The sequence below is a fragment of the Bos taurus genome, chromosome 11, assembly GCF_002263795.3.
Source record: "Bos taurus isolate L1 Dominette 01449 registration number 42190680 breed Hereford chromosome 11, ARS-UCD2.0, whole genome shotgun sequence".
Taxonomy (NCBI): domain Eukaryota; kingdom Metazoa; phylum Chordata; class Mammalia; order Artiodactyla; family Bovidae; genus Bos; species Bos taurus.
In genome coordinates this window covers 3,073,402-3,091,069 of record NC_037338.1, presented here as the reverse complement: position 1 = coordinate 3,091,069, position 17,668 = coordinate 3,073,402, and the positions used below count along the sequence as shown (strand labels likewise).

Sequence of the window (17,668 nt, the reverse complement as noted above, 5' to 3'; positions counted from 1 at the left end):
CCCGCAGCCCCTCTCCTTCACCCCCAGGGAAACTCGGCCAAGGGCCAGCCTCCCTCCAGTCTTTGTCCAGCGCCCTCTGCCCCCAGCTGCTCCATGGGCCTTGGACTCCCTCCTCTTGTGAAGAAGGTCACAAGGGGTCACAGGGGCTGTTCCCACAGCTTTGGGCAGCCCAGCCATTCCTCAAAAGGCCTCGAGAGCCCTGACTCATGATGAGAAGGTTCCCATGCATGAAAGCCTCAGGATGAGTCCCACCTGGGCCCAGCCAAGCCCATATCCGCCATGACAGTGGGCATCACACAGGAGCCGCGTTTGCAGACTGAGCTAGTTTGTGCCCAACCCGAGAGCTTCGCGCCTCACTTGGAGTGAAGGCAAAATTCCACACACTCTGCCCCCCCTTCCACCTGACCCACTCTGTTTAGCCACACTGGCCTCCTTGTTGTGCCCCAAGGCCTTTGCATGAGCTCTTCCCTCTCCCTGAAACATTCTTCTCCCACCCTACCCATCAGCATGGCTAGGTTCTCCCCTGATGCTCACAGTCCTCTCGGTCCCCAGGGAAGAGTCCCTGCACCTGCCCAAAGTCTATGGCTGAGACCCCTGACCCCATACACCCAAGGCCAGTCCAAGCACCCCCTACACTCAGCCTTAAGGTTCAAAGGAAGGAGCTTGATCAAGGGTTCTCTGGCACACAGCATCGAGCTCTTTCACCCCATATAAACCTATGACTCCAGTCCAAGGACCAGGCTTCCTGGCAGGGGTCCCACCTCTTCCCCTATGAGCAGGGGCCAGAGCCCTGCTACAGCTGATCCACATATACAGTAAGTGCTCAACACGTGTGAGTGGAAAGGAGAAGTGCAGGTGGGGAGATGGAAACAGAAATGTGGGCACAACAGAGAGAGAAAAACAGGGAGAAGGAAGACGGAGGGATCTGATCTCCACTAACTACACCCCCAAGACAACACACACACAACACCCAGACTGCAGCAGATAACAGCCAGAGGCCTATAAGTGTGACTGCCCGCAACACATACTCAGCATGAGGGAGCTGTGAGCAGCAGGGGAGAACCTAGCCATGTGATATCCGGGTGGGTAGGGTAGGAGAAGAGTGTTCCACGGGGAAGGAAGAGCTCGTGCAAAGGCCCTGGGGCATGACAAGGAGGCCAGTGTGGCTAAGCAGAGTGGGTCGGGTGGAAGAGGCGGGCAGAGTGTGCGGAATTTTGCCTTCACTCCAAGTGAGGCGCGAAGCTCTGGGGTTTGGCACACACAAGGCTCTGAGCACAGACTAGCTCAGTCTGCAAACGTGGCTCCTGTGTGATGCCCGCTGTCGTGGCGGGCACTCAGCAGGTGGAACTCCCCAGGACCCCCTTAGATCCACCACTAGCTATTGGGGGGAAAGGCCCAACAGCAGCCAGACTCCACAAACCAAAGACAAGGAATGAACACCCAAAGCCAAGGACGAACACTGACCTCCCAAAGCTGGAGACAACCGCTGGCCTCAAAAAGCCAAGGACAGCTGACCTCCCAAAGCCAAGGACAGCCTCTGACCTCTCAAAGCAGAGCAAACGCTGACCTCCCCAAACCAAGGACAGCAACTGACCTCCCAGAGCCAAGAACAAACACGGACTTCCCCAAACTGATGATAACACTGACCTACCAAAGCTGATGATAACCACTGACTCAACAGCCGTGGAACCACCCCACACAGCAACCAGAGCTTTGTACCAGCACAATAACCCTGAATCTTTACAACTGCTTCCCCAGGACAGTCAGACCTCCACAGCAATGCCAGGCTCCCCATTAAGAAGCCCCACATCCTCTACAGCCAAGCCCAAGAACAACTACCCCTAGAGCCATTCAACAGCCAGACCCTCCCTGGCCTCCAAAGCACTGTCTTCTGAGTCCCCAAGCACAGCCCCAGCCAAGCCACACTGCACAGCCCACCCGCAGCCAGTGGTCGTGTAAGGACCTAAGATAACAGAGCGTTAGCAGAGGTGCACGTAGCCTAGGGTTGGCCTTTGGTCAGTGTCAGGGCCATGGTCCTGAATGACAGGAAAGCCCAGCAGTTGCAGCATGCAGACAGCTGAGCCGTGGGTGGAGGTCAGAGGGGTGGGGATGACACCCACAGAAGAAGCAAAGAAACAGGACAGAGGTCAGAGCCTGGTGATGAGAAAGGGCAAGAAGAGGGAAGAGGCGGCCCGCGCTGATCAGAGGGTCACAGCTGAGGCCTTCTGAAGAGGAGCTCAGCATCGGGGCGTGCGAACTCCACACAGCAGCTGTGCTCGCCACCTGGCCCTAGGCCCCCTGCCCCTTCCCTGGGCAGCCCCTTCCTTCTCCTCCCAGGGCACTGAGGTCAGAGGAAGGAGAACCCAAGAGGAGAGAGGAAGGGACCCTCAGGGTTGAGAAGCCCAAAGATGGGAATCAACAGAGACGACAGTGGACAGAGAGATGGGGCAGAAAGAGAAAGGGGAAGGCTGCAAGGGACTTAAGACAGAGAAGCTGAGATGGAGCAGAGGGGACGGAGTGCGGAGGACAGAGAGACAGACATAGGCAGACAATGCTGGATGCCACCCCAAGAGCATCCCACAGCCCCAGAATGCCGGCGGGCTCAGCCAGGCCCGTGCCTACACATGGGACTTCGCTTCCGGCTGTGTCCCACTGAATCCTGTGAGCCTCTTGTGGCCTCTGAGCACCTCTGTATTGGAGGCAGTCACCAGCACTTCCAGAAAGGTGACACCCAGGTCCCACCTGCAGCTGGCAGCTTCCCTGCCGGGACTGACCCCCACACACACATCTGGTGTCTTCCCAGGGACCAGAGGCCAGCTCAGGCCCAGAGGAGGTCACCAGAGGGCAAACAGCCCCACCAGGGAAAGCAAAGAGTGAGGAAGGTCCTCTGGGCCAGACACTTGGGTGGACCCATAGAAGAGGCCTGGGTTGGCCAAAGCCAGAGCCCCCTACATCTGAAGGGCTGGAGGAAGAGGAGACCTCTCTCTCTTTTTACTTCCCAGGACTCTCCCCTGCTCAAACACCCTCCGTGTCTCCCCACTCCCTTTCAGGGTTTCTAATTCTTCAACCTGGATTTACCTTCTCTTTCTGGCCAAACCAGAGAGATTAAGTAACCTCCCCCAGTAATTTACTCATGTTTTAAATACAGTACGAGTTTTGTGGACATTAGTAAAATACTGAAAACCATTCAGGCACAAGGAACAGGAATTGCAAAGGCCCAGAGGTACGCATTAACATGAATATGTTTGGGGAACCCTGGAAGAAGTCAGAGCTGCTCACAGGAAAGATTCTTCAAGTGGTTGTGGAAGGAATGGATTGCAGGGCACAGGACTAGGGGCTGTGAGACCAGGGGGGAGTCGTGGGTTCTGCTCCAGGCAAAAGATAAATCAAATAGGGCAGCAGGTGAGAGCCAGGGTTCAGAAGCTGAGCCACTGTGGCTTGGGGAACACTGCCATCTCGTGGTATCTTTGTGAAACTGCACCCTCTGTCATTGGCTCCAACGGTCATTTAGTGGGAGCACAACAGCATTCTCCAGCATCACCCACTCAATGCACATGAGTTTGAGCAATCTCTGGAAAATAGTGAAGGACAGGGGAGCCTGGCCTGCTGCAGTCCATGCGGCCACAAAGAGTCAGACACGACTCAGCAACTGAACGACAACAGCATTCTCCATTGCATTTGACACCCAAAGCCATCACTTTAAACACCTCCTCCCCATAAAGTATTTTCAGTAATAATTACAACATGAAACAATAATAATGACCATAAAAGAAATGCAGACAGCGAAAGTGTTTTCCCTTGTGATATAATACTTTATGTAACAATGTAAATAATTATCCAGGAATAAAAAGTAAACAAATAATAAAACTAAAATACCAGCAAACAGTGCACCTTGGGAAGCCACAGAACAGCACTATTGATGTTACTTTCTTCATTTGCTCATTCATTTGAAAAGTTAAAAAACAATTTTTGCTTTTTAATGGTGTTAAAGTCAGTAATACAGTTTATGAACTAAAATATACATTTACCAAATAAAAGACTATATCACATGGTTTGCAAGCCTTCACAGCTTTAAATTCTAAAGACAAAAATCTCTAAGTGGCTGCACAAAATGACAAAATGGAGGTAATTCAAGTTTGTGTCTTTATCTTTACAATTGCTGCGCTCTCCTTGTCTGCTGTCAATCTTTGCAGGAAGATACAGTCTGGCAGGGCTTGGGAGCCCTCAAACAATTCCAAACGATGACAGATTTACTCTCCAAACAAACACAGAGCTGAGAGTTTGTGTGTCTGGGGATGACTGTAAAACTGGGGATTCTCTCAACTACCTTGCAGGTAGAATGCAAAGTTCATGAAATAATATGCGAACATGAAGCTCACACATAAATCATTACAACTCCATAAGCGGTTAAAATCAGAGTGAGGTCTATACCTAAGTTAATAATCCCAACATCAATTTCCTGGTTTCAACGATGCACCCACATCACCCGGTTCCGGGGCCTCCTCCTGGGTGCCTCCTGCCCGCCGCCCCACCCACGTCTCGTGCTCAGCCTCCACACAATCCCGAAGCCCCCCACCTGCAGCCTATAGTTCTACAAAAAAAAACCTCTGACTTTCTAGAGCTCCACAAACAAAAAGAAAGAAATCTATCTTCCCCGAAGCCGCAGAAAATCTCCTGGCCTCTCCCTGGTTTTGAGGGGGACTCATGGCCCCCTGGAGGCCCTCAGCTCTTTGAGGCCAGGGAACTGAGCCCAGGGCCAACTTGAGCTAAAGAGGAGGGGGAGTGAGTCCAGAAAAGCCAAGACAGGGACCTGGCTCTGTTTCACCCACCCGGGTGGATTCTGAGCTCCAGCACTCCAAATCTCCATGCGGGGAAGCTGAGGCGGCGAGGGCTTGGAGACGGGTCTTCTCTGGAGCGGGATTGAGCTGGGACTGAGTCCGTACAAGGGGCATCAGGTTGATAAAAAGTCCCAGCTGCGACTGCCTGGGCCCAGGGAAGAGGGGAGGCAGCTGAGCAGGCGGGACAAAATGCTGGAATCACCTGCTGCTGCTGCTGCTGCTGCTGCTGCTGCTCCTGCTAAGTCGCTTCAGTCGTGGGGCGTGGCCGAGGGAGGTGTCAGCAGGGTGTTTAAGTCTCTGCAGGTGATGGCTCACACGCAGTGAACACGGGCAGCGCCTATTTCACGCCGAAGGTCGGGAAGCTGGGGTCAGCAATGCCCCTGGCCCCTCAGCCCCCAGACTCACAGGAACTGCCCTGTTCCCAGGGCAGAGGGGTGGGAAAACCGCCCCCCCAAACCCACACAAAAACAGCTGCTTCAGGCACTTCTCAAGGACCCCTTTCCTGGTCCTCCCAGCCCCACCCCAGAAAGATGAGGGATCCCAAACAAGGGAGAAGCTGGAGTTTATTCCAATGATTCCAGGTCTCGCAGCCTGAGGACTCCCAGAGTCTGCCTTTCTGGACCCAGAGGAAGGAGGGTCCCGGCTGTAAGCAACCCCCCTCAGCTCAGGGCTCCCCCGTTGATTCCAGTCCAGGACCATCTTCCCCAGGTCTTGCTTCCTCCCCCAGCCAGAGGGGCCGGGTGACCGGGCTGGGAATACTAGACCAGCGTGGGCGAGAGAGAAACTGAGCCGGGCCCAGCCTGGAGGTCCCAGGGAGAGAGCTGAGGGCACAGGAAGAAAAGCTGGGGGCGTGGGGGCCTCAGGCCCTGGGCCGGGTGGAGCTCAGGGACACGCAGCCTCAACCCCGTTTCCACAAGCGGCGGGCTCCTCTGCCTTGGTCGCCAAGCTGTAGTAGTAGGTGCGCATGCGCTGTTCAACTGCGGCGAAGTCCGGGCGGTCCTCCCACCTGTGAGGGTAGTGGAGATCCAGGCGGCTGGCTACACCCCCAGGACCGAACTTCAGCTTGTGCACGGGCATGCATGAGGCTCAGAAAGCAGTGGGGCAGGGGTTATTGGGTGATGGGGCGTGGGGAGGGGAATCTCCTGCGTGTAGACAACTGCGATTCAGGGGTTGCCCTCTGGCATAAGAGAAGGACTGACATCCGACATACAGGATGGACACGAGTCCTGACTGCTGAAGATTTAGCAATGACGGCTCACTGAGTGTTGGGGTGACGACTTGACTCCAGGAAGCTGGGACACTGAGTGCTTAAGTACTGAGCATGTGTATTTGGGCAGGTACTTGGGTGCTAGCTGTGGGCTCACAGGGATGCAAGTATGCTGCCCGGGATGGAAAGGAACACTGGAGTGTGGAGGGGGGTGGGTTCATCTAGTGGAGATTCCAGGTATTAATGTTATCATGTGTGAAATATCCATGAATTGTGTTGGAATGTTAGACACTAGTCTCTTTGGATATTGAGGTGTTGGTGTATTGAGCATTTCCTGATAGAGGCTGGCTTAATATATATTGGAATAGGAATGATCTGATCATTTCTTATTAATCTATCATAAATTTGTTGTTCAGTCACACAGTCCTGTCCAAGTCTTTGCAACCCCGTGGACTGCAGCACACAGGTTTCCCTGTCCTTTACCATCACCCAACATAAATAGGGTATCTATTTATTGGATTGGCTGAGAAGGGCTACCCCATGTCCGAGGTCAGGGGCGGCGGCCGAGAGGAGCTACCCCTCATCCAAGGTAATAAGCAGCAGCTGCGCTTTGCTGGAGCAGCCGTGAAGAGATACCCCACGTCCAAGGTAAGAGAAACCCAAGTAAGACAATAGGTGTTGTGAGAGGGCACAACTAGTCAATCTGATCACATGGACCACAGCCTTGTCTAACTCAGTGAAACTAAGCCATGCCCGTGGGGCCACCCAAGACGGGCAGGTCATGGTGGAGAGGTCTGAGAATGCGGTCCACTGGAGAAGGGAATGGCAAACCACTTCAGTATTCTTGCCCTGAGAACCCCATGAACAGTATGAAAAGGCAAAATGATAGGATACTGAAAGAGGAACTCCCCAGGTCCGTAGGTGCCCAATATGCTACTGGAGATCAGTGGAGAAATAACTCCAGAAAGAATGAAGGGATGGAGCCAAAGCAAAAACAGTACCCAGTTGTGGATATGACTGGTGATAGAAGCAAGGTCCGATGCTGTAAAGAGCAATATTGCATAGGAACCTGGAATGTCAGGTCCACGAATCAAGGCAAATTGGAAGTGGTCAAACAGGGGATGGCAAGTGTGAACGTCGACATTCTAGGAATCAGCAAACTAGATGGACTGGAATGGGTGAATTTAACTCAGATGACCAGTATATCTACTACTGTGGGCAGGAATCCCTTAGGAGAAATGGAGTAGCCATCATGGTCAACAAAAGAGTTCAAAATGCAGTACTTGGATGCAATCTCAAAACGACAGAATGATCTCTGTTCATTTCCAAGGCAAACCATTCAATATCACGGTAATCCATGTCTATGCCCCAACCAGTAATGCTGAAGAAGCTGAAGTTGAAAATTTCTATGAAGACCTACAAGACCTTTTAGAACTAACACCCAAAAAAGATGTCCTTTTCATTATAGGGGACTGGAATGCAAAAGTTGGAAGTCAAGAAACACCTGGAGTAACAGGCAAAGTTGGCCTTGGAATACAGAATGAAGCAGGACAAAGGCTAAGTTTTGCCAAGAAAACGCACTGGTCATAGCAAACACCCTCTTCCAACAACACAAGAGAAGACTCTACACATGAACATCACCAGATGGTCAACACCAGAATCAGATTGATTATATTCTTTGCAGCCAAAGATGGAGAAGCTCTATACAGTCAGCAAAAACAAGCTGACACTGGCTCAGATCATGAACTCCTTATTGCCAAATTCAGACTTAAATTGAAGAAAGTAGGGAAAACCACTAGACCATTCAGGTATGACCTAAATCAAATCCCTTATGATTATACAGTGGAAGTGAGAAATAGATTTAAGGGACTAGATCTGATAGAGTAAAGAAATAAGAGGAAAACAGCAGAATGGGAAAGACTAGAGATCTCTTCAAGAAAATCAGAGATACCAAGGGAACATTTCATGCAAAGATGGGCTCGATAAAGGACAGAAATGGTATGGACCTAACAGAAGCAGAAGATATTAAGAAGAGGTGGCAAGAATACACAGAAGAACTGTACAAAAAAGATCTTCACGACCCAGATAATCACGATGGTGTGATCACTCATCTAGAGCCAGACATCCTGGAATGTGAAGTCAAGTGGGCCTTAGAAAGCATCACTATGAACAAAGCTAGTGGAAGTGATGGAATTCCCTTTGAGCTATTTCAAATCCTGGAAGATGATGCTGTGAAAGTGCTGCACTCAATATGCCAGAAAATTTGGAAAACTCAGCAGTGGCCACAGGACTGGAAAAGGTCAGTTTTCATTCCAATCCCAAAGAAAGGCAATGCCAAAGAATGCTCAAACTACTGCACAATTGTACTCATCTCACACGCTAATAGAGTAATGCTCAAAATTCTCCAAGCCAGGCTTCAGCAATACGTGAACTGTGAACTTCCAGATGTTCAAGCTGGTTTTAGAAAAGGCAGAGGAACCAGAGATCAAATTGCCAACATCTGCTGGATCATTGAAAAAGCAAGAGAGTTCCAGAAAAACATCTATTTCTGCTTTATTGACTATGCCAAAGCCTTTGACTGTGTGGGTCACTATAAACTGTGGAAAATTCTGAAAGAGATGGGAATACCAGACCACCTGACCTGCCTCTTGAGAAACCTGTATGCAGGTCAGGAAGCGACAGTTAGAACTGGACATGGAACAACAGACTGGTTCCAAGTAGGAAAAGGAGTACGTCAAGGCTGTATATGGTCACCCTGCTTATTTAACTTATATGCAGAGTACATCATGAGAAGCGCTGGGCTGGAGGAAGCACAAGCTGGAATCAAGATTGCCAGGAGAAATATCAATAACCTCAGATATGCAGACGACGCCACCCTTATGGCAGAAAGTAAAGAGGAACTAAAAAGCCTCTTGATGAACATGAAAAAGTAGAGTGAAAAAGTTGGCTTAAAGCTCAACATTCAGAAAACTAAGATCATGGCATCTGGTCCCATCACTTCATGGGAAGTAGATGGAGAAACAGTGGAAAACAGTCAGACTTTATTTTTTGTGCTCCAAAATCACTGCAGATGGTGATTGCAGCCAGGAAATTAAAAGACGCTTGGAAGGAAAGTTATGATCAACCTAGATAGCATATTCAAAAGCAGAGACATTACTTTGCCAACAAAGGTCTGTCTAGTCAAGGCTATGGTTTTTCCAGTAGTCATGTATGGATGTGAGAGTTGGACTGTGAAGAAAGCTGAGTGCCAAAGAATTGATGCTTTTGAACCGTGGTGTTGGAGAAGACTCTTGCGAGTCCCTTGGACTGCAAGAAGATCCAACCAGTCCATCCTAAAGGAGATCAGTCCTGGCTGTTCATTGGAAGGATTGATGTTGAAGCTGAAACTCCAATACTTTGGCCACTTCGTGTGAAGAGTTGACTCATTGGAAACGACCCTGATGTTGGGAAAGATTGGGGGCAGGAGGAGAAGGGGACGACAGAGGATGAGATGGCTGGATGGCATCATTGACTCAATGGACATGAGTTTGGGTAGGCTCCGGGAGTTGGTGTTGGACAGGAAGGCCTGGCGTGCTGTGATTCATGGGGTTGCAAAGAGTCGGACGTGACTGAGCGACTGAACTGAACTGATTTACTGGATTGCTTGGATGTCTGGGTGTCAGTGTGACAGGTGCTGTCCTGTGGGATAACTGACATTGGGACAGTAAGGGGGTCAAATATTGGAATGCCTAAGCACTGCGTGATTAGTGAAGGGTGACAGCTTGTGTGGGTGCACGTTCCTTGTGCTTGGAAGTGGAGATACTGCTGATGTTGGGGGTTAGGGTGTTCAAGCACTGGACTTCAAGCAGATGGAGGTGGGGGATATTGAATATTTGGGGGCTTCAGTGTTGACCTGAAGGGGCAACTATGTGTTGGCTGAAGGGGAAAAGGAATTATATTACACAATGGAATATTACCCCATGCCCTGAGTATTGGTGTCATATTTTGGGTAACAGTACTGACTTGTTTGAATCTTGTAGGATTGCTTGAGTGCTGGCTGAGGGGGACTGAGGTTTTAGATGCTGGAGCCCTGGTGTCCACAGGTAGGGTGTTGGGGTGCTAGAGCATCGTAGGGTCAATGTGTTGAAGAGCTGAGCACAGAGGCAGGGGAGTAAAGGTACTGTGGGTTGGAAAGGCCAGGAACTGCGTGGGTCTTTGGGTGTGAAGAGTGATGCTTGGCTGTCGGACACCACAACCTCCTGCCCCAGGCCCAGGTGACAATTCAGCCAGGTACCCTCCCACCCGCTGGCACTCACTTGTAGGTCCAGCAATCGCTCATGAGCTTGTACATCTCAGGGGGACACTCTGGTGGGCACTCCATCCGCTTGCCCTGCTCGATGAAGGCCATGACCTCCGGGCCCTTCATCTTCTGCTCAAGCCAAAGTCAAGTGCACGTGTGAGTAATCAGGGCTCCCTCCCCCAGTCCCCCTTCCCACCCAGCCAGCCAGCCGCCTCTGCCCACGCCTGCCTTGTAGGGCTTCTGCCCATAGGAGAAGGCCTCCCACATGGTGACTCCGTAGCTCCAGACGTCGCTGCGGCTGGAGAACTTGCGGAAGTTGATGCACTCGGGCGCATACCACTTGAGCGGCCACTTCCCGGCTGAGCGGGCCTGGGAGCCGGGAGATAATGCTGAGAGAGGGCTCGGGGCCTCCACCCACAAGCCCCCTCCACCTGGGCATCCCAGGGCCGGGGGCTCACGGTGTAGTAGCTGTCGTCGGCACCCAGGGCCTTGGAGAGCCCGAAGTCGCTGATCTTGGCATAGTGCCGGTTGACCAGCAGGACATTGCGGGCCGCCAGGTCACGATGCACAAAGTTTTTCTCTTCCAGGTACTTCATCCCCATAGATACCTGGTGCAGCAGCTCCGCCACATTGCTGACGGGGATCTCCTCCCTAGGGTGAGGGGGAAGAAGGGAGCAGCTGGGAGAGGATGCCCAAGGCCCCAAGGGGGCAAAGCACAAGTCTGATCCAGCTGAGCTTCTGTTGAACAGGAGCTAATTGTGCACCCGCTGTGTGCTAGGCATGGGGCGGGGACACACCCAGTGTGTGAACAAAACAGGAACAAATGTTTGCCCTCATTCAGGCTTTAAATTCTACCCACCGTGATCCCCAAACTTAATACATTTATTAATGTATTTATTAATGTATTAATTTATTAATGTATCCCCTGTGTGCCCTCAGGGAGTCTCCTGGGCATCTCTAAAATAATAAAGTCAAACTCCTGATTGTTCACAGGTATGTGCACACACGCGCGCGCGCACACACACACACACACACACACACTTCCCTTTCATCTTTTCACGTACTCAAGCCTTGCCCTCAGCTCCTCTTCTTCACACACAATAGTCAATCTATCAGCAAACCCTGGCAGCTCTGCCTTCAGAATTCCTCCAGTATTCCCCAACTTCTCTCCACGCCTGCTTTTGCCACCTGGACCAGCCCCCATCATCACCAGCCTAGACCTGAACAGCCCCCTCTGTCCTCACCTGCCACGGCCTGTCCTTCACACACTGGACACAGGCTCTGCCTCTCCTCCTCTGCTCACAGCCCCCACAGCTCCCACCTCACTCAGGGAAAATGTCCGAGTCCTCCCCATAGCCAGCAAGGTCATGCATCATCCACCTTGTCACACCCCTGCCCATATCACCTCCCCCACCTCCTGCACTCTGCGTCACCCTCAGGGCCGGAACTCATGGCCCCTCCACCAGTCCAGGCACCTCAGGGCCTTTGCACCAGCCGCCCACTCTTCCCCCACAGCTGCACCTGGCTGCCTCCCTCGGTTTGCAGAAACCTCACATTCTCACTTCTCACCTCCCAGCCTGACACTATACACTTTATTATAATTATTATTAAAACCTCTCTTCCTCAACCAGAATAAGGGCAAAGAACTTTTGTCTCTCTCTTCAGTGATAATCTCAAGTGTTGGTAATAGTCCCCAACACAGAGAAATTGCCCAGAAACACCTGTGGAATAACTGAGTACCTGAGCTGGGACCCGTGAAGGCACGCACTCCAGCAAGAGCTCGGGTTAAAGGTCACATGCCTCCATGAATGTAAAAGATTCTGTCATAAGGGTAAGAGTTTGAGGCATGAGGAAACCAAATGGAACTGCAATTTCTTTGTATTAGAGGTCAGCCAAATTTTTTCTCTAAAGGGTCAGCGAGTAAGTATTTCAGCCTTTGCAGGACACATATGGTCTCTGTCACATGGTCCTTTTTTTTCTTTTTGGAGACCTTTGAAAATGGAAAACCAGGCTATACAAAACAAACCTGGCTGCAGTTTTCTGACCCTGCTTTAGGTCAAACACAATCAACTATCACAGTGGATCTTGAATTGATGGAGAGACCTGGGGTGGCAGAAGCAACAGAGCTAATACTTACAAAGCTCCTACAAGGAGTGCTAGGCCCTGTTCTGAGCACTTTATAAATATCAACTCATTTGACTTCAAGGGCCCCTGGAGGGGGCATCGCAGTTTTTCAAATGAAGAAACTGAGACACAGAAGAATTAAGAGACCTGCCTGGAGTCACAAGAGTGAGTGACAGCGCTGAAACTCAAACCTGAGATCAGATCTGTCAGGGATGTAAGTGTGGGCAGCAGGTGTAAATGTGTCTAATGTGGGGAAATGAGTGTGGAGCACACCTCTGGGTGGACAGGCTCAGCCCCCAGTCCCAAACGCCCCGCCAGCCCAGGGGCTCACTTCTTCCCGACCAGGAACTTATGCAGGGGCCCGCCACCAGCCATCTCCATGACCAGCATGAGGGCCTCGGCCTGGCAGACTCCAATGAGCCGCACGATGTAGGGGTTGTCCAGCTGGTGCATGATCTGTGCCTCCCGCATCATCTCGTCCTTGTCCGCCTTCTCCGTGCTCTGTTTCAGCACCTTGATGGCCACGTCGATCTGCTTCCTGCCGTGACACAGGGAGGGGCACCGCCTGAGCCCGCACTGGCCTGGACCACTCATTCCCTCATCCCCACCAGACCTGCCTCTCTTCCCCCGACTTGTGTAGTGGCTGCGTGGTCTGCCGCCTAGACCTCCCCGTCACTCAGAGCTCACAGCCAAGCCCCTCACCAAAAAGAACCGGTTCAGTTTCACCCTCCCCGGGGGCAGCCTATATCCAATGACCTGCGTGTATCCAATGGCTAATCAATGGAGGAGACGAGGGTTGGCCCCTCTGCAGCTCCCCTGCGATCAGCCAAGGACTCCATTGCAACTGCAGCTAGCCCAAACTCTCCCTGCCCCTGGCCAGCTCCTCTCACTCCCTCTCGGGACTGTCCTGAACTCTCCCAGGTAAGCCCCCCTCACAGTCAATCTGAAGTCTCATCCTGGCTCCACTCCACAAGGCCTGGAGAGGCCATGCCCCCGTGCCCCACCCAACAGTGGTTCCCCAGCCAAGGCGGGAGCTTACTTGCGCATACGGTAGACGCCCTGGCGAACTGAACCGAAGTTGCCGCAGCCAAGTTCGATGTCAGCCATGAGGAGGTTCTCACGCTTCAGGAAGAGCTTCTTGTTTTTGAGCTCCTCAGGGTCGCTGTAGGGGCTCTCATAGACGCTGGTGTCCATGGGCATCGTTCGCGGCTTCTCTGAGGACACTAACCGCGCTGAGCACACACACAGGTGTGCACTCCCAGGTCAGGAGCAGGGAAACGGACAGGGGTGGGAGGAGCACAGGAAAGCCTTGGCACCCACCAGGCACACGCGCCAAAGGCACAAGTCGCACTGTGCAGAGCATGTGTGTGCGTGCGCATGTGCACTTGTGGGTGCTCCTGGTCACACCAGCTGTGAAGCCACATCTAATGTGCAGGTGTAACACGTGTGCAGCGTGTTCACACATGTGCGCCCACAAACTCTCTCACCCATGTCTTGGTGTGTGCTAGGGGTCCTAAAGTGTGTCTACACAAGCAACCATTAGTGTGCCAGCTGCAGTGTGCACATCTGTGTGTGTGTGCACTGACGTGTGCACACGTGTCGTGCCCACCTTTGTCTACGTATGAACCACACAGCCACGTGTACAAGGACTCCAGGTGAATCTGTGTGCACAGGCTTGCATCCATACATGAAACACTCGAGCGTCTGTGGCAGGCATGTTAGGTATGTGGGCTGTGGAGTCTGTCTTCCTCGGTTCAAATCCCAGCTCCACCCCTGGCCCGCTGTGCGACCTGACAGTTCCTGCCCTCCTCTCCCTTCTGTAAAATGAGAATAATGACCATGACCGCCTCTTGTGGTTTGTTAGAGGATTCTGCAAAGCTCATACACTCAGTGTGCTAGAGCATGAATGGCACGCAGTAGGTGCTTAATGGATGTGTTTCTACACCCGAGGCTGCCTGGGCACGGCTAGGTGTAGCCCCCTGTGTGTCAGCATGCCCCCAGGCACATGCGTGCAGGCGGGCGTGATGCGTATGCCCACGTGGACACCTGCAGGCTCACTCTGTGCCCAGGGCAACCCAGCCCACTGCCCGAGGTCAGGCCTGGCCTAGGCCTCCCCTGACACAGCCCAGGGCCTAGCCAGGATCCCAATCTCAGCCTGACACGAACCCCCACACACCCTCACCTCTGCCGGCTCACCTGGTTCAGGGGTGTATCCATCTGAGTTGAGAGTGTCGATCCGTCTCTGAGGCTAAAGGTCATGGGGTCAGCAGGGCCTGAGTCGGGGGCACCCAGCTCCTCTCATGGGCCCTCATCCTCTGAGGACTCCCAGAGTGCTGGGGGCCCCTCTTCTGTTCCATGGCAGCCCCACTCTTCCCTGCCAAGCCCTACCCTGGGAACAGGACTCATCGCCCACTGTGCTCCATCCCCAAGGCCCCACCTCTGGGAGGCCCCTGACTCACCTGGGTGAATGTGGACGGGTGGGCAGGGAGTGTAGGAGCAGCGGCCCCTGGGGGAGCCGAAGGGACAGTGAGGAGGTGGAGCCATGGTCTCCCGGTCCCCCACTCCCGCCACTGCTGCCCCACTCACCTGAGCTGGCGCTGCTGTTGGGACAGGCCTCCTTCAGGCAGTAGATGAGTCCATCAGCCTTCAGCTTCAGGTACTCCACCAGCTATGGGGGGTGGGGTCAGGGCTGGGACTCCCCTCTTCCCCAGGAGCCTGAGCACCCCCAAACAGCCTCTCCCCTACAACAGGGCGGGTGGGCGGCTTACCTGCCAGAGTGTGTCAAATTTGGTCCCCTCGGGAATGCAGTATTTGCCCGCCTTGTCCTGGCTGATGAGGTAGTGGTACACAGTTTTCCCATAGATCAGAGACAGCGCGTACGTGCCCGGCTCTTTCCGGGGTCTCAGCCTGGCAGGAGGAGGAGGAGGGGGTGTCACCCCAACAACCACCTGGGCCCCTGGTGGTTCCCTCCTAATAGAACTCAGTTCCCACACATACACCCTATGGGCTCTGCACCCCAGAGCCTCATGGAGAAGTGGCAGGGGTTGTGGAAACCAAGGTCAGGCCCCACTTGACCTCCAGACCTACTGGTAACAGACTCTGGGTGGGGCTGGGGGAAGGGGCACCGGGGCAACCAGAGAAGAGGAGAACCATGTTCATAGTCGTCCAAGCACAGGCAGGGGGCCATCCACAGGGGAATACTGGACTGCCTGTGGTGGATTTTCAGCCCTACATAGCCTAACACTCAGCCACCCCCAGCTGGATACTTGGCCACTCAGGGGGCAACACTCAGCTATACACTGGGGACGCCTGGTTCTCCATGGCAACGTCTTGCCACCCATGGCCACAAGTGGGTGGGGGGAGACAGCTGGCCACTCATGGCGGGATATTTTTCCATCTGTGGTGGACACAGAGCCACTCGTGGGGGACACACAGCCTTAAGACCATTCTCCTGGGGAGGCAAAGCTATTTCTATACATTGAGTGATAAAGGTAAGCACAGGTCCATGGCTAGGTCATAGGGCACCTTCATACAAATCAGAACAAGTCACCTCATCATCACAATAGACCCATAATTATAACAGATGGCCTTTAACAGAATGAGACCCTTGATTGTACTCTTCCGGAAATTTGCCAAAATGTTAAACTCTTCCATGTCTCTGAATGGGAATGGAGCCCCTCAAAGATGGTGTCTTCATGCAGTAAGAACCTGTTCAACCATGCACATGTGCATGGATGCACACAGAGACACAGGCCAGTTTAGGGCACCCTGCACCCTCCCATCCCATGGTAAAACTACTCAACATCCTGGTACAAGGTTCTATTCCAAGGTTAAGTGTAGGTTTCCAGCAGAGGGGGGAGGGCAGCCGTTCCTGGGGCCTCCGGCACCATGGAAGTGGCGGACAACTGACCAATAATCTAGAGGACTGAGCTGAGCTACGCGAGAGTCGGCCAGCAGCACGCAGCAGGAAACAGTCACGGGATAACCCATGTGGGTGCCCTTAGACCGCACACTCCCAGGGCTTGGGTCCTGCCCGTGGACAGCCATTCAGTGGACAAGTATCTACTAAGTGTTGAGCACATGCCAGGCACCGTTCTAAGGGCAGGAGTCCAGTGGTGAACAAGACAGATGCGAGTTCACCTTGCAACCCTTTCTTAAGCCAAAGGACAGAGAAATATCCCTTAAATCTCCATAGCAAAACCTGAGTGAAGAATGGAGGGGTGACTGTGAATATCCCATCCATTCCTAGATAGCAAGTTCCCAAAAGAACAATTCAGTGAAGGCTGACATGGTTCCCAGGCCAACTCACAACATTCGGGGACACCTGGAGAGACAGGAAACAGGGTATGTTGGGGGCAACAGGGGGGCACCAAAGTCAAGGAAGAGAATCCTACAACAAACTGAGAAACGCAAATGTCCCCCAGAAAGAAAGGCACTTCCATAACTAGACTGGTAGGCTGGGCCGGGCGTTGCTGCTGCTGCTAAGTTGCTTCAGTCGTGTCGGCCTCTAATTTCTAGTTCTCTCCTTTTGAGAAGTGAAAATACCTCGTAAGTTCAAACTCTTAAGATTTTTGAACCGACAACAGACTCAATGCCCAGCCACTCACCCACAAACATGTGTGGAATATTAGGGGAAAAAAAACACAGCCACAATATTAGGCATTTCTTCCCATCAACAGATGGACTCTAGTTCTGTATGTTTTGAATCAAGGCTTGACCACATGACTTGCTGCGGCCAATAAAATATTAGCGAACAGGACCGAGTAAGAGGCTTGAAAAGTGGCTGAGCACTGGGGCTTGCCTGCCCTTGCTTGCTTTTTCTGGCAACCCTGCAACCACTACAGCAATGAATCCGTGCTAGCCTGTTGGGGGGGCCACACAAAGGAGAACCAAGGCACCCCAGCCTGCCAACTGCCAGACTGGTGAGTGAGGCCACCCCACACCTTCCAGCCCCGGTCAACCCTCCAGCTGTGACCACACAAACAGGTGCAAAAGAAACCCAGCTGAACTAAGCCCAAAGAGCCAACCCACTGAACCAAGCGTGAATAAACAACTGGTGTTTTAAGCTACAGCACACTAGGTTGGTTTGTTGCACAGCAAAGGCCGACTGATACTCTGTCTTTGGGACGAGACAAGAGCGTTCACAAAAGAGCAGCCACCAGTCCCATATAGGCAAAGACACTGGTGTGCTCACCAAATACATTTCAATACCACAAATTC

General features: G+C 52.5%; 1 protein-coding gene across 3 annotated transcripts in view; it reads right to left on the bottom strand.

The window, feature by feature from the left end:
• Window positions 1-3,789: 3,789 nt before the first annotated feature.
• Window positions 3,790-17,668, bottom strand: part of ZAP70 (zeta chain of T cell receptor associated protein kinase 70) — a 39,793-nt gene continuing 25,914 nt past the window's right edge. For all 3 annotated transcript variants that reach the window (NM_001193017.3, XM_059891064.1, XM_005212295.5), the window contains 10 exons: window positions 15,217-15,355; window positions 15,035-15,116; window positions 14,908-14,954; window positions 14,645-14,696; window positions 13,488-13,680; window positions 12,780-12,986; window positions 10,783-10,975; window positions 10,553-10,693; window positions 10,341-10,453; window positions 3,790-5,844 (listed from right to left, as the gene is read on the bottom strand). In NM_001193017.3, coding sequence (NP_001179946.1) covers window positions 5,721-5,844; window positions 10,341-10,453; window positions 10,553-10,693; window positions 10,783-10,975; window positions 12,780-12,986; window positions 13,488-13,680; window positions 14,645-14,696; window positions 14,908-14,954; window positions 15,035-15,116; window positions 15,217-15,355 — 1,291 coding nt within the window. In that variant the 3' untranslated portion in view covers window positions 3,790-5,720. The remainder of the gene's footprint in view (window positions 5,845-10,340; window positions 10,454-10,552; window positions 10,694-10,782; window positions 10,976-12,779; window positions 12,987-13,487; window positions 13,681-14,644; window positions 14,697-14,907; window positions 14,955-15,034; window positions 15,117-15,216; window positions 15,356-17,668) is intronic.